Raw genomic sequence first — 16,588 nt, forward strand, 5'->3', positions numbered from 1 at the left:
CATAGAGAAACAATAACAGGTTTACATGCTGAGCCAATGACAGCATAATTAACTTACATCTTCTGGGTGAAGTAAAAATAACTACTTTATGCTGTCTATGCTGTACCCTCCCTTATTTTCTTATCAAATGGATGCTGGAGAAAATAGGTTTTGAGGGGGCCCCATAGCAAATTCAATACAAACCAATGTAATTTAAAGGCTGGATTTCAAAGGAGAACAGCAGTGCTGATTTGTAATCTCGTTCTCTACTGCCAATAATGTTCTGAGGCACTTTCAAAATATACTCATAAAGGCGTGCATGCAAACAAACATCCTTGCTATTATATTTTATGAATCTCCAAAACAAGAGAAAAATCTCTGCTCAGAGGAAAAAGACAGAGTTGTTTTCTTCGCTGTTCAAACTGCACAGTAAATATATCTGCTTTTCTTTGTGTTTTTTGAAATTGTACCCCACTCTTGAGTTTCACAGGTTGTAAATCTTTCTTCTCCCTGTTTGTTCCTCAGATCTGCCGTTGTGATGATTCATTCCAGGAGCTTCTGAAGAGTTTCAGACACAGAGTGCGTCACTTCCAGCTGCTGTCAGGGAATTTAAAAGTGAAATAAAGGTGACAAACCAACCGAAATATATGAATGAACTTATATCAGACTGAGGACTAGTTTCCTCTCCATTTGTGCAACAAACATCATCACACATTTGACACAAAATACTGGGAAACAGCATGCCAGCCAAGACACCCATGTACTCAAAGACATCCACACCAAAGCGAGGCAAGAAGCAAAAAATACGGGACGTTCTTTCAGGAGACATGATAAGCCCGCCGCTGGGTGATATGTGTCACAGTGCCCATATTGGGCCTGAAGGAGAAGGGGACATGTTTGGTGATGTGGGGTTCTTGCAAGGCAAACTCGACATGCTTCCAGCCCTCAATCAAGCGCCCAGCTCTCATTCTCACAGCATTGACAGAAGAATTAATGAGATCTTAGATGTGAACAGCAAGAGCCACACTTACCATCGCAGTCATAATTCTCATCACAATTCTGTCCTCAAAACCACCATCTCCATGCCGGTATTCTTTGCGCCTGTGCAACCACCTCCTAAACCCCCCCGTCTGCATTTAGACGAGCAGCCGTCCCCCGTTCATCAGCAGCAGAATCACCATCACAGTCCAACGCAGAAACGCTCCATGTCTGTGTGTGGGGAAGGGATTAGGAAGCACAGGGATCCCTGCCGTGACCTCAGTCTCTCCGCCTCGATCCCAGTCCTGCCGCACCTGGTGCCTTCCACGGGCTCCTTATCTGAAGCTTCCTCGGATGACTCCATGTCGGAAGGCTGTGGTCCACTGGACCCAAAGCGAGGCTTGAGTCTGGACTCTGATGCAGGGCTCAGTAATGAGGACTTGCGGAACGAACACTGTGAATCTCCAGCTATCTCACCCAGCATGTCACGCTCGGAGTCGCTAATGGGTTTGGACCTGGACCTGGGGCCGTCCATTTTGGAGGATGTTCTTAGAATCATGGACCGCTATAAGAGTGTGGAAGAAAGACATGAGATATAAGGGGACTCTATCAGATACTGTAATACAGGCATCAGCTCAGCCTATTTATGTTATTTTGCCTGTTTCAAAGCACAGTGAAAGAATTGGGATGAAAGAGCATTAGCTGGTCGTGCCACAGATGCTGTAGGGTTATGACACATTTTTATCCACATGTACTATAACAAACAGGCAAAAACCATTACAGCTTCAACTCTGAAAAAGACAGTCTATTAATTTCCGTAAGGTGATCAGATTGTAACATAACATGTTTTGCTGGGTTTTGGTCATTGTAGCCTAAATTGAGATGTAAATAATTTAGGCACTAGCAATTTGTTCATTTTTATATTTGCTGTTACTTATTAAGCTATGCTTTGCAGGGAAATGAATTGGGATTTTGGCTATGTATTAAAAAAAAAATCTTGAAAATGTCAAACATTTTGCATAAAGTTCGGAAAGTATAATTTTTAGTCAATGTGAATATTATCAAGTAGTGACCCAAAATAGAGCTTTGATTTACTTCCTTAGGACTAAACATGTTATGCAGATATGTAAAACTCAGGATCTAAGAGATAGTTTTATACCCTGCTACGAGTACAAATGAAGTCACTTTGTAAAGTTTTATGTTTGTTGGGGTGTAATATCACAGTATATCTCATTGCATTTTAATGCATTAAATAAAATGTTAATGTAAATAAAATATTATATAAATACATGCCTCTGCTGTTTTAATAATACATTTTTTTTCTTTATTTCTTTCTTGTATTATTAAAAATATCATGTTTATTATATACTCAATAATAAAAAATATTAATTATTTAATATAAAATACATTTATTTACATTTATTAAATTTGGTAAAACTATTATTTAAATTAAATTAATTATTATTTACACTATTTAAAATAACTGATGGTAGGAAAGTACAACCTGTCAGGCAGAATTTATTTATTTATTTAAGTTTTTTAAAGTTTTGTCCGATCTTCTTTTCGATTATTTAGGTCTAACCCATAGACTGGCTCTAAATGTACTTCCGGTAAAAAGTTGAATTGACATGCGTATCATCCAATAAGATATCAGACTGGGGAGGGTTTTCAAGCGGAACAACCAATCACAGAAGCAAAATACCTTACGCGTATTAGTGTCGACAGATTCTCGTGCTTCTAAAACGCCTGTATAAATCGATAGACGCTTGTTGTGTAATTCACATGACAGTTAAATATACAGCTATATAAATGTTTGAAACTATAGAAAACTGACTACGAGAAAAACACCAGAGCTGTAAAGTTTAAGTACCAGCAAACATGAAGTAAGTAAAACGGTAAAATTGTAAAAAGTGGATTAAGTTAGTAGCACTGCTTCAAATGTGCAGACTGGTAATACTCCTAACCGTTATTATTATTAGTTATTAACAGAAGTTTCCTGCTGTAATGGCTCTTTCATCCATTCAGGCTGAATATCGACGGCTTATTAGTTTACTTCCCGTATGACTACATTTATCCTGAACAATACTCGTACATGCTCGAGCTGAAGAGGACGCTGGATGCGAAGGTGTGTTAACGGCTTTTTTATTTAAATTTATGTAGAATTATTATTTTTTTTTTCTCTAATTATACCATTAACAATTAGAATATTGAATGGTAGTAAGTAAGTGTAAGCATCTTATGTGAGAATTATTATTGTTATTTATTTATTTTTGAGAAGACACAAAATTTTTCACATTAGTGAATAATCAAAAGTTCAGTCAATCATGCTTGCAGTTTTTATATTAATTGAGAGACAACATGAGTATTTGTGCATTTACTTTTGTCTCACAACAGGGGCATTTAAACTATCAAGTGAAAGTTCAAAGTAATTTAAAACCCCAAAGAAATATGAAATCTATCTATCTATCTATCTATCTATCTATCTATCTATCTATCTATCTGTCTGTTTCCCTCTTTTATTATATGTGCAAAGGGTCATGGAGTTCTCGAAATGCCCTCAGGGACCGGAAAAACAATTTCTCTTCTCTCACTCATCGTTGCTTACCAGAAGGTGAGGGATTTCTGAATGACTGTTACATCATTTGAAACTTCACCATGATAACTGCATGTAATTTAATTTATATCTTAATTTCTTGCAGGCTTACCCTTTAGAAGTCACAAAGCTTGTCTACTGTTCCCGCACCGTGCCTGAGATAGAGAAGGTTTTCAACTTTTTTTTTTTTAATTCATGACTTATCTTTAAATTTCTTTTCAAATATGCTTTTCATCAGTTAATTATCTTTCTTTTCTATAACCTCTCTGTTCTCCTGTCAGGTTGTGGAGGAGCTTAGGAAACTAATGGATTATTATACAAAGCAAACAAAAGCGAAAAATGACTTCCTTGCACTGGCACTTTCTTCACGGAAAAATCTGTGCATTCATCCAGAGGTAGAAGCTGCTCCATGAGCAGCTTTGTGAGTGGTTTCTGTAATATTTTTGTGCAGGGTTAGCTAATTAAGTGGAAGTGTATGTGTGATTACAGGTGAGCTCCCTGCGGTTTGGAAAAGAAGTAGATGGAAAGTGTCACAGTCTGACAGCATCCTATATTCGAGCTCAGCATCACAGTAATCCAAGTCAACCGGTCTGCCAATTCTTTGAGGTATAATGCTTTTCTCAAGCATATGCTATAGCCTTTGGCTTTTTTTTCCCCCGTTCACAATCCCAGAACAATATGTGTAATTTTGTTTTAAGGCACCTTCTTTTTTGATGCAAGGAATTTCAATATATTTTATGAAATGTTCATGTCCATTTAAGATGTTTTAAAGACATATTTGTTAAAATATATATTAAATCAGATATATAACTAACATTAAAACAATTGTTTCCCTGTATGCAGGAATTTGATGCAGTAGGCAGACAGGTGCCCATTGCTCCTGGTATATATAACTTGGATGATCTGAAGGACTTTGGACGTAGAAAAGGCTGGTGTCCGTACTTCCTGGCACGTTATGCAGTGAGTATTTTGCTAGATTTAGTATGGTGGATGTTTGCTGAGCATGCAATTCAGTGTTGTTGATTTCATGTTTTTTCTTTCAGATTCTTCACGCTAACATTGTGGTGTACAGCTACCATTACTTACTAGATCCCAAAATTGCAGACCTGGTCTCGAAAGAGCTTGCAAAGAAATCTGTGGTTGTGTTTGACGAGGCTCACAACATCGGTGAGTAGAAAATCACTGCGCTTGTCATGGTGGACAGATCACGGTTATTTAAGGTGATATCTTTTCTTCTAGATAATGTGTGTATTGATTCCATGAGCGTCAACATTACCAGGAGGACGCTGGATCGCTGCCAGACTAATGTGGAAACCCTGCAAAACACCATTAGCAGGTGGGACAAAATACTGAGAGAGTGAATTCATTAGTATTTTATTTATTACTACATGAGTAATGACTTTAATTTCCTGTATTCTGTTTGTGTTCTTTTAAAGAATTAAGGAAACAGATGCTGCCAAACTCAGAGAAGAATACAGGAGATTACTTGAAGGTCTTAAAGAAGCAAATGTTGCCAGAGAAACTGACATGTATCTGTCCAATCCAGTTCTGCCAGATGAAATCCTCCAAGGTCACTTTTATTATCTACAACAAGCCCTAAAGTGTCTTAAGCCACACAAAAGTGTCAGTATTTGCAATAAATACAAGATATCAAACCCAAGAACCATCTGCAAAAACATGTCATATTTCTCAAAAAATAACTTAACTGAGACATATTGGTGATGGTTTTCAACCAGCTTGTCCCAAGGTTAATTACAGCTGATGTATGAAGTCATTCTCCCTCTTTGACAAGCAGAAAATGTCTTGATTGAACAATAAAAATAAAATTTCTGTTCTATGAAATGAAACCTAACACACTTCCTTTGTGAGAATTTTGCTTTCATTTTTTTCAATCCCATTTGTTTCAATAATTTGGTTCATGAAGTTTGTCTCAAGTGTCCAAATATATGTGACTCTCGCTACAGAGGCTGTACCTGGCAGCATTCGCACTGCAGAGCACTTTGTGGGCTTCATGAAGCGCTTTCTTGAATACCTGAAGGCACGTTTGCGGATCCATCATGTGGTGCAGGAGAGCGCTCCTCAGTTCCTCAAAGACATCCATGAGAAGGTCTGCATTGACCGCAAACCTCTGAGGTGAATAAAAGAAAGCCGTTTCTTCTGCCGTCCCATACAGGAAGTACTGATGGTCATTAATAAATGATAAAGCATCATGTTCACCTGAGCCTAAATGTATATTTAATCCACTTCTAGATTTTGTGCCGAGAGGCTGCGCTCACTGCTGAGGACGCTAGAGATTGCAGACATTGCTGACTTCTCAGCCGTTACCCTGATCTCACACTTTGCCACACTTGTCAGCACCTACAGCAAAGGTAACAAAGCCTCGTCCTGCCCTCCTCCCACCATAAAGCTGTGGTCACATTAAATATTGTTCTGCAAATTTGCACAAGAGAAATCCAGTAATTCCGAAGAGATTCCATGTGACTGGGAATTTTGCATAAGGGCAAACAGTTTTGCAGTGGGTTGAAGTTGGTCTCAAGTATTTGCCATTGGATCTTTTTTTGGCCCGTGAAATGTTTCTGAAATTATGCTAACGTGACCACACTGAAACACCGCTAATATCTCAAACTCTTCTCAGTCTAATAATGATTTCCAACAAGAGTGAGTTTTTATGTGTAATCATTCTCTTTTAGGCTTCACCATCATCATTGAGCCCTTTGAAGATAGAACGCCAACTATAGCAAATCCTGTTCTTCACTTCAGGTGCATTAATTATGCTCTAATACAATTTGTCATGTTTTTTATGAAATGTCTTCATCATTAACTTTGGATTTGTTTCTATGCAGTTGCATGGACCCCTCTATCGCCATAAAGCCAGTGTTTGGGCGATTTCAATCAGTCATTATTACATCAGGGGTAAGCAATCCATATGCCTCATCTTTCCTTGAATATTAGATTACACACCCTGCTCACTAATCTCTTCATTATAATCCCTCTGTTAACACTCATGCCATCTGTGTAAGACACACTCCACTTTCACCTTAAGTTCAAGTCACATTTTAAATGGGTTTGCTTTAGCTTGTTTATTGGTTTAAAATGGGGAACTTTTCATTCAACATCAGTAGCCTACACATCTAGTGTTATTGCGAAACACAAATATTAGTTCAATCTTCTGCAGTTATTTGTTTTAGAAACTAGGTCATTGTTGTTTCTCTCTCTAAATAGACTCTCTCTCCGCTGGACATCTATCCACGCATCCTTGATTTCCGCCCAGTCACTATGGCATCTTTCACCATGACACTGGCACGAACCTGCCTGTGCCCTCTTGTGAGTTATGACTGGGAATGCCATCCAGCAGTGTGTAGTTCACCATTTGAAGAAAGCAGTTATGCAAATATTTGCATATTAGAGTTTTAAATGAATTTATTCTGGATTGTTATCTTTTAAAGACATTAAATCAGTGGCTTTTTTAGTCTTTTTGACTCCAAAACCCCCTGTTGTTTGGCACGATATTGGAAGCCCTGCATAAAGATTTGTTTGATATTTCTGCTGAAAGTTGCTTGTTCTTTTTTATAAACATAAACTGAGAATATTTATATGTACTTAGTGATTGTAATCATTTTATTTACTGTATTTCATGTAATAATAACAATATTGTATTAATATTGTTCTTCTTGATTATTTATTTTTTTGTTAACAAGCTTAGACAATGTTATTTTTTTCCAACTTTCAGATTGTTGGCCGAGGGAATGATCAGGTAGCGATGACCTCCAAGTTTGAGACCAGAGAAGACTTTGGCAAGCGGTTTTGTGATTTTGTTTACCGTATTTTTCGGACTATAAGTCGCATCAGTCCAAAAATACGTCATGATGAGGAAAAAAAACATATATAAGTCGCATTTATTTAGATTAGAACCAAGAACCAAGAGAAAACATTACCGTCTACAGCCGCGTGAGGGCGCTCTATGTTCTCAGGGGTAGACTACAGGAGCACTGAGCAGCATAAGGTAATGTTTTCTCTTGGTTCATATCAAATTAATTTTATAGTCCGGAAAATACGGTATATAACTGATTTTATTTTGTGAGTGCAGTTAAAAGGCAACTCATTTATTTAAAATACATCCCATAGCTGTGATCCGGAACTATGGAAACCTGCTCCTGGAAATGTCTGCCATCGTTCCTGATGGAATCGTTGCCTTTTTCACAAGCTACATCTACATGGAGAACATTGTGGCCTCATGGTATGAACAGGTATGGACAACTTGATTCTTTCTCAGATCACTGAAAGTGTTTTTAAGATAAGCATAACAAATTCTCTTCCTGGTTTTGTAGGGGATCTTAGAGAACATCCAAAGAAACAAGCTCATTTTCATAGAAACCCAGGATGCAGCTGAGACCAGCATGGCCCTGGAGAAGTATCAAGAGGTCAATAAACATTGGGGTTTTAATGCTCTCTAATGCTATTTTCTTTTATCGTGTTGTGTAATGTTGACTTTATCTTAGGTGCCCTGTATGAAATTAATCACTTTCATTATCTTTCACTTTCAGGCCTGTGAGAACGGCAGAGGAGCAATTCTGCTTTCAGTGGCAAGAGGGAAAGTGTCAGAGGGCATTGACTTTGGTGGATACTAGTTCCTTTAACAGTTTTGCAAAGTTACTTTATACAGGTTTTCTACATGGTCTTAAAAAGTATTAATTCGCCTTTGCATAAATGAAGGCCTTAGAAAGGTCTTAAATCGGAGCAGAAAGTTTTACACTCATGGCATAACATTTTTTTTTCCCTGTACAAATATTTAAATTATTCTTAAATCAAGATAAATTTACTAGAGATGCAAAATTAAGAATATGGTGCTAAACAAAAAACAATAAATCTGCTAATGGGGTCAGGAAAATAATCTTGTTCTCCCTTTTAAATTAAATTGATCTTTCTGACCCTTACGCCAATACTTTTTCTTGTTTTAATCAAAAGTTTGTTCATCAGTTTTTCTTTTCAAACACCAGTTCATCATTATGGTCGTGCCGTTATCATGTTTGGAGTGCCGTATGTTTATACCCAGAGCAGAATCCTAAAGGTTTGTAGAGCGGTTTCTTCCAGATTCTAATTTTGAAGATTTCTTAATCATTTTGTAATTAATAAAAATACCCTGTCCTGTTTTTTTTTTATTTTTTTATTTTTTTTCAGGCACGGCTGGAATACCTCCGAGACCAATTTCAAATCCGGGAAAATGACTTTCTGACATTTGATGCGATGCGTCATGCGGCTCAGTGTGTGGGGAGAGCCATTCGAGGCAAAACAGACTACGGCCTGATGATCTTTGCAGATAAGGTAAGTCAACTAGTGAGAAGGTAGCATGATTTCTTTTTTTTTCTTAGTTGTTTAATTGATGTGTTTCCCTCAGCGTTACGCACGAGCGGATAAGCGAGGAAAGCTGCCCCGCTGGATCCAGGAACACCTTACAGATGGAAGCCTAAATCTGACCATCGATGAGACTGTGCAGTTAGGCAAGCACTTTCTCCGACAGATGGCCCAGCCCTTCAGACGGGTAAGATCAACATTAACCTTCCTCAACCTGTTCAGTCATCTAAACCTCTCTTGATTAGTGTGTGTGTTAATTCAGTTAGTCAAGAGATCAATTCTTTCTAAATTTAAACCAAAGCCAGAGAAATGAAAATGATAGGTTTGGCTGGATGAGGTTTTGAGGTGATGTTGAATCAAGAGTCTTTGTGTCATGTTTGTGTGGCAGGAGGATCAGTTGGGTCTGTCTCTGCTGACTCTGGAACAACTGCAGTCTGAGGACATGCTTAAGAAAATTGCTCAGATCGCTCAACAAGCCTGAGGTCTCAAAGCGAACAAAGACTGGCAGATATGTGTATATGTGTGCATTTTTTTGTGATTCTTTAATATGGTGTTTTCTACAACAATCCCATAAGCATGAATAAATGCTGTTCTTTAGCCAGTGTCATTCTTAACTATTTAAGGAGAAACATGTTGTCTCAAAAGCAGCTGTAGAGGGCTCACGAGCACACTAAATTGAGGGAAACAACTGAAGGACACCAGGAGTTGGATACCAGCTATTGATTGGTCTGTATAAGCTGTCAAGCACCTAATTATCTGAACAAACTTTTTACACATTTTGATTGACAGAGGTAGAACAATTTTATTAAGTTCATCAGCAACATTCAGTATATAAATATTTTCCCCTAAGCTCATGGAATATGTAACATGATTCAACAACATAGCTTGTACAGCAGTTTAGATTATGTAACTGCTCATTGATTCCTAACCTCTCAGTATCTATATCCACTAGCTAGATTCAAGTCACATTCTGTGTATTAGTACCCTGAAATTCCGCTAATATAAAATCCTTCCTATTGATAAATAGAACTTAAACTAAAGCAATAGCACAGCATGTGAATATATATATATAAGGTACAACATCTGCTCGAAATTGTAAAATCAGAAGTCCCTTATTTTATAGGCACAAGTCATACCACAATTGGTTGATGAATTGGTTGATTGGTTGACAAATTAGCATGTACCACAGCATATCTTACATGCATCTTGGAATGTAACATCATGGATTACAATTAGTTGAGTTGAGTGCATTTAGAAGTGAAGATTTAAGGTGCAAATTGTTCAGTTCCAATATTATAATTATTTTGCATGTTGGTGTGAGGACATGGAATCTGTCACATATTGCTCCAATATTCTAAGTAAACTTTTGAGGTGCAGTAACATTTGCAAAATCTTGGAGAAACTTTGCAGGTCAATAATGTAGTGATAAATTATGCTCATAAAATAGAGACTTCCACTACACAAGCTTCCAGTTGAGTGAACCTGAACATGAGTGAAACCTGAGTGAAAACCTTTTTTTGTTCTCACAAGAAACTCCTGAATGCATGGATTCCTGATTAAATGACTGGATTTTGCCTGCAAAAATAGTAAAAAAAAAACTGCACAGTCGAAGTCTGTAATATTGGATAGCCTGATTATTAAATTTGGTCCCATCTTTTAAATGTAATAAATTATACATTTCTGACATTTTATATTGCAACTGGCTTTTAAAATATGTGTAGATTGGACTGAACTGATTTTACACTGTGTAAAAAATCTTTTTGTAAAGCCAAAAAGTGCTTTCCTTTTCCAGGAGCACTCTAATGGACTGCTTTAAAGTGAGTCTCAGGGAGGCCTGCATTCTTCATCACGTACTAGTCCTCATATTATGGTCAAATATGATCTTCGTCATTACTACAGACTAGTCAGATGTGTGCATTTCCCCAGAGTCCTGATGTCATGTGGCTTGACTGAAAGTTAGCCGTCTCACCACTTAGAGAGGCACGGCGAGCTAAACTCTGCGTGCTGGAACTCAGACCTCGTGCGTCTGTCAGCCTCTTGGGCTTCTGAAAGACAAAATAAACTTTCATTAGCTGTTAATCAACCTCCAACTTATTCCTGCTTACTGTAAAGTTATTCACCACCAGAAAGAAAATTGTATTCAGAAAGGATACATTAAATTGATTATTAGAAAGTTCAAAAGACCATCCTTTATTTGAAATACAAATGTTTTGTAACTTAAATGTCTTTACTATCATTTTTAATCATAGAATCCTAAAAAAAATTCCACAAAAATATTAAGCAGCACAACTGTTTTCAACATTGATAATAATAAGAAATGTGTTGTGAGCACTAAATCATCATGATAGATTTCTGAAGGATCATGTGACTCTGACTTGAAAACTCAGCTTTGCCATCAGAGATTACATTTTAAAAGATATTCAAATAGAAATCGTTTTCAATTATTTCTCAATATTATTATTCCACAATATAACATTTTACTGTTTTCACTATTAAAATAAATAATCAATTAAGAACAGCCTTGGTGAATATAAGATACTTGAGCAAATTTAAAAGGAAAGACTCAACACTTACCACAGCAGTCTCTTGACTCTCTTTGAGACTCACATTAAGAACATTTAGAGAATTGGCTCTCTTCATCCTGTTTAAAAATAAAAAAGTAGATAAAATACTGCTCTCTAATACATAAAAAGTGACAAGAGCTGAACAATTAGCAGAATATCATTACCCAGCAGCTCGAGGGGCTGTTTCCTCTGTTCCAACACCTTTCAGTTTCTGAACAAGTTTCTCGCTGCTTCGTCTTATGGATTCCCGGAGCTTGGTAAACGATCCACTGCGCTTCAGACTTCCCAGACCATCCTGCAGTGCACACACAGAAGAAAAAGTACATTAAGAAGCTCCTCCAGCTCATAAACCATACATATTTGGATCAGAAACACACCTGTCTTGAGGTTCCCTCTTCTGTATGTATCCAAACGGGCCGTCCATCCCCTTTATAGATGTGAAAATAGGAATTTACTGTTGGACAGGTATGTTTAGTAGGTCAAACTACTGTATATAGAAAATTCACTTTACCCTCTACTGAACCAAACTCCTTCTCATGAGCACGAGTCAGAATCTCTTTATAAAGAGCCTCAGCTTGCCTGTACTTGCCCTGCTTGAGGTAACAGGAGGCCTGAAGACCACATAAATAGTATATTATATAGCATGCATAATAAACTACTACTATCATTATCAAAACACTATCCTGACCAGGTTATTCTTGGTCTTGGCCACGTTGGCATCGTCTGGACCCAGCTGGCTCTGGTAAATGTGCAGTGCACGTTCATAGTACTGCTCCACCTCCTGGTATTTGCCCTGGTTCTGGCATAGGAGGGCTAAGTTATTCAGCTGTTTGGCTACATCAGGGTGATCTGTCCCAAGCACCTGTCAATAGACAAAGATAGGCAAGATATTCAGAATAGGCCAGTGGTTCTCAACCTTTTTGACTCCAAGGCCACAACAATATTTAAAGGCTCCGTGACTTTTCCAGTTGTTCTTGATTTAACGGATAAAGGTGAAGTCGTTATAAAATCAATGATACAATATGATGACTTGCTACTTAAAAAAAAAAAAATTATCATCAGTGTTGAAAACAATTGTGCTACTTAGTATTTTTGTGCAATTCAGGATTCTTTGATGAATAGAAAGTTATCTGAAACCATTTATTTAATTTTTTTTACAATTGTAATGGAAAAGCCTTATGTCACTTTTAATCACTTTAATGCATCCTTGCTAAATAAATGTACTTTCTTTCAAAAACAAATCTCACTGACCCCAAACTTTTGAACGGCTTGTGTACAGGTGATCTGATCATGATCTGATCTTACAGCTATTATGGAAAGGACACGCAGGGCTACAATTCACTCTTTTGTGGCAGTACCTTTTCTCTGATCTCCAGAGCTCTTTTACACAGCGGCTCTGCCTCTTTATACTTCCCCCTTTTTCCATACAACACAGCCAGATTATTCAGAGTAGCTGCCACCTACAAACACAAACATAAACTCAAGGAAAGGTACCTAACGGATATAGATTGCATAAAGAAAAACAACCTATAACAGTAACATACTACATCTTCAAAAAGTACATACTGCTGGATGGTCTATGCCTAGTGTCTTCTCACGGATGGCCAATGCATCATTAAGGAGATTGGCAGCTTCCTTGTATTTGTTCTGATCTCTGTAGAGCATAATATTAATGTTATTTAAGAAGATTATAATTTAATTTTACAGATTAATAATTATATTTACTTTTAAGGTAAAATGAATGTGTGACCTGTACACTAAAGCCAGAATATTGAGCATGGTAGCAACATCCGGGTGGCTGTGGCCCGAGGATTTCTCCAGGTCCTCCAGAGCTTGCTTGCAGAGGGGCACGGCCACCTCATAGCGGCCCTGAGAGGCGTACTGGATCACCAGGTTGTGGAGAGTTCGGAGTCGGGCAGGGATCTCATATCCTCCCTGCTGGGCAGCAGCAGCAGCACTACTGCGCGGCTGAGACACTGCAAATACAAGAGCTGCGATGAGACACATGCGCACATGCTCTGATAGATTGAGCTCTGGTGATCATGAGTCCAAACCAATCTTGTGACATTTCTCAATTTCCTGACCGCTACTCGTCTCTCTCACTAAAAATGTATCGAAATAATCTTTAAGAAGTTTAAATTCTAGTTGTGGTTATAGTAAATCCTAACTGTGGTTAAAACCTAACACTGCCCTAAACCTTACAAACTCTGTAAACACATGTGTAAAGGAACAGTTGTGATCGGTGAGGATTGCCGTACTGTGGGATTGCTCCTCTTCTTCACTAGGAAAGAGATCATCAAGGGACTCCTTCCCTGAATTCGAATCTTTATCCTCCTGAAAGAAACAAACAGCATGATCATGTCATAAGTGTACGATCGAATATTCTGAATAGACCAGTGCCCCCCAATCATCAGTTCGCGGCCAACAAGGGGGCTATGGCACACTTCCAAGAGGACAGGATGTCATAATTACAGTAGAAATACGGAAATATCTTTGTTTATATGGGGGTCAATTGGGGGCCTTCAAGTCAAAAAGGTGGGTGTTTTTTATTAAATGTTTTAAATCCCAAGTGTTGATTTTTCAGATCTCAACCTCTTCTTCTTCTTGTGTGAAGGTCAGACTGGCTAAATGCGATATCATGCCACACATTTATTTATCCTACTTATTTTTTAGGAGCATTGTTTTTAGATAAAATATCAAAATCCATCATGAAAATATTAATAAAATTATGTTTAAAACTATCATAATCCAAACAGAAAATGAAATAAACATAACTATACAAATACATTTAATTGATATAGATTTGACACAAATTGCGATTGTCCCCCTGCTGCGCCGTCATTTCCACAACACAATTCTACCCCTAAAAAGTTATAAAAAAATTGTGTACTTATTTATCAGAAATAACCACAGCGAAGAATATGCCTGTGATTAAATAATATATAAATAATAAATAATTAAATAAATTACAAAAAAGAACAGAAAAACAAGGTTAATGTCACTTTTGAGCAGAATATTGTTATTGTGAATCATTACCAATCAGGATGTAATTTTGTCAAATATTACTTAATTGTGTGCCATTTTCTTATAATAAAAAACCCATATCTATAAAGCTAGTCTAGAACAAATGTTTAGCTTAAGAACCTAAATGTATTAACCATATGAATGTTTTCAAGATGAACCCTTACCATAGACGGCTCTTCGTGGTCGTACTTGCGGATGCTGCTCATGAACTGCAGGTGTCTGTTCTGCTCCTCTAAAGTAACCACTTCCTGTTCCCGTTCCTGTAGCTGCAGCTGGGCCCGGGCCAGCTCGTCCCTCAGCCACTGGTTCTCCTGGCACAACCTCCGCACCTGAGCACGCAACTTCTGCTTCTCTGCCTCCAAGGAGCCCAGGTGTGCTGACAGTGCCATCATCACCTGGATGAGCAGGAAACAGACAGCCAGGGTGAGTGGAAATGCCCTCGATGGGACAGAAAGTGAATGAGGATGACGGCGTCACTCACTTGTGCCTCTCCTAGGCCCAGTTCAATCCTCTCCAGAGACTCTAAAATGATGTTGGTCTTCTCCTGCTCCAGGCTGCCGCTCTCGCTGGGTGTCTGGCTCTGGAGCGTTTCCTGCATGTTGTCCAGCAGCGTGCGGTTCTCTCCACGCAGAGCCTCCAGCCCTGCGATCACCTGCTGGGTGCTGCATAAGATTTCCTCCCCTGACAACATGTCCGACACTTAGTCCCTAAAGAGGAAGATATGCATTTGGTATTAATTAACATGCATTCAATGTGCAAACTGAGCCTTTTTCACACAGCATGCAGGAGTGCATTATAACTTTTAAAATAACACTATTTCTGCTGTGTAACTTTAGGGCTTATCAGAAAGTAACATGATTTCTGGGTTACTATATTGAGTATTATGTTGACGATGCAAATTATTATTCAAAGTTTTTATATGCATTTAAAATGGTAAAAAATTTCAAATAATTGCTGTTCTATTAAACTTTTGATTCAAAGTATCATGAAACAATTCATCATGGTTTCCTCATTAAGTTTCCATATTAAGCAGCACATCTGTTTTCAATATTGAGAATAACTGTTTCTTGAGCACCAAATCAGCACATTAGAATGATTTCTGAAGGATCATGTGACACTGAAGACTCAACTAATGACTGCTGAAAATTCCGCTTTGCCATCACAGAAATAAATTACATTTAAAATATATTAAAATCGAAAACAGTTATATACAATTTTCATAATGATTTACAATATTATGGTTTTAACTGTTTTCTGGTCAACTAAATGCAACCTTGTTGGGCATAAGAGAATTAAATTACTAGTTCAGCTACTGTATAAACTGCTTTACTGAATCTAAAGTGGTTTGTGAGCTTGTCACGGTGTTTACATTTCAGACAAACAGATATCAGACTTTTTTTCAAACAACCTGTGTAAATGGGTGTTTATGTTACTTCGATCTCACAAAAGGTTAAATAAAAACTTATACAGCATGTTTCCATACTTGCCAATCTATATTTGACAGTTTTTACTATATTATAAATACTATGTGCAGCATAAAAAGCCTCTGCATTCAAATTAGATTTGCAGAGCACCTTCTGCTTCACTTTAGCTACATAAACTCAGACATTATTATACCGGGAAATGTATAGACAAACACATCTACGAAAAAAAACAAAAAAAACTGAAAAGGGTCACAAGTAAAATTATATCACACACAGTATAGAATATCAGAAACTGACCTTAATTCACACTAAAAGGAAGATCTCATTTGGCTGCAAAAAAAAAGAGACCAATCTTCATAATAAAGATGGGAAAACAACATAAAAGTAACTCCATTAATACAAACATATCACGTGTGATGTGTTCACATTTCAGGAAGCATGAGAATATAACTGAATAAAATGGTGTAAAAGAAAAAAAAAAGGAATATGTTATTTTCTGCCAAGACATTAACCGTTAGTTTTATGAAAACTTTAAACACAGTGCAATGAAGTGCAAAATTCAAAATACAGGTAAAACACCTGTAAAAAAAAAAAAAAAATCAATACAGACAATTCCTTCATATTAATACAGGACACTGTGACCTATTTTATGGATTTTTTTTACAGTGTATTTT

The 16,588-nt window shown here is 37.4% G+C and overlaps 3 protein-coding genes across 5 annotated transcripts; 2 read left to right on the forward strand and 1 right to left on the reverse strand.

The window, feature by feature from the left end:
- Positions 1 to 505: 505 nt before the first annotated feature.
- LOC128028567 (cdc42 effector protein 2) lies at positions 506 to 2,243 on the forward strand. Its single transcript, XM_052615819.1, has one exon. The coding sequence runs from the start codon at positions 720 to 722 to the stop codon at positions 1,554 to 1,556; it is 837 nt and encodes a 278-aa protein (XP_052471779.1). The 5' UTR covers positions 506 to 719; the 3' UTR covers positions 1,557 to 2,243.
- A 416-nt stretch (positions 2,244 to 2,659) lies between these two features.
- On the forward strand, positions 2,660 to 14,905 carry LOC128029218 (general transcription and DNA repair factor IIH helicase subunit XPD-like). 3 transcript variants are annotated; one of them, XR_008187314.1, is made up of 25 exons: positions 2,660 to 2,840; positions 2,983 to 3,082; positions 3,491 to 3,568; positions 3,657 to 3,719; positions 3,832 to 3,945; positions 4,040 to 4,156; positions 4,394 to 4,510; positions 4,594 to 4,717; positions 4,790 to 4,886; positions 4,987 to 5,120; positions 5,515 to 5,683; positions 5,801 to 5,919; positions 6,241 to 6,310; positions 6,394 to 6,463; positions 6,773 to 6,874; positions 7,281 to 7,344; positions 7,676 to 7,797; positions 7,879 to 7,971; positions 8,095 to 8,167; positions 8,548 to 8,618; positions 8,729 to 8,872; positions 8,946 to 9,089; positions 9,291 to 9,384; positions 9,526 to 9,628; positions 14,757 to 14,905. XR_008187314.1 is itself a non-coding variant. In XM_052616850.1 (23 exons), exons 1-23 carry the CDS (start codon positions 2,836 to 2,838, stop codon positions 9,381 to 9,383), a joined length of 2,283 nt encoding a protein of 760 aa, XP_052472810.1. In that variant the 5' UTR covers positions 2,661 to 2,835; the 3' UTR covers positions 9,384 to 9,499. The 3 variants fall into 3 exon arrangements, 1 of the variants encoding a protein (XP_052472810.1); XR_008187313.1 differs by having other exon boundaries at positions 2,661 to 2,840; positions 9,291 to 9,414; XM_052616850.1 differs by lacking the exons at positions 9,526 to 9,628; positions 14,757 to 14,905 and having other exon boundaries at positions 2,661 to 2,840; positions 9,291 to 9,499.
- On the reverse strand, positions 9,679 to 15,181 carry LOC128029220 (kinesin light chain 1). Its single transcript, XM_052616851.1, has 12 exons — positions 14,972 to 15,181; positions 14,655 to 14,885; positions 13,725 to 13,800; positions 13,217 to 13,442; positions 13,033 to 13,120; positions 12,825 to 12,926; positions 12,155 to 12,328; positions 11,978 to 12,077; positions 11,844 to 11,893; positions 11,631 to 11,761; positions 11,477 to 11,543; positions 9,679 to 10,947 (listed from the first exon to the last, which is right to left on the reverse strand). Exons 1-12 carry the CDS (start codon positions 15,179 to 15,181, stop codon positions 10,807 to 10,809), a joined length of 1,596 nt encoding a protein of 531 aa, XP_052472811.1. The 3' UTR covers positions 9,679 to 10,806.
- Between the last annotated feature and the right edge of the window lie 1,407 nt (positions 15,182 to 16,588).

This window comes from Carassius gibelio, chromosome A15 (assembly GCF_023724105.1).
Source record: "Carassius gibelio isolate Cgi1373 ecotype wild population from Czech Republic chromosome A15, carGib1.2-hapl.c, whole genome shotgun sequence".
Taxonomy (NCBI): Eukaryota; Metazoa; Chordata; class Actinopteri; order Cypriniformes; family Cyprinidae; genus Carassius; species Carassius gibelio.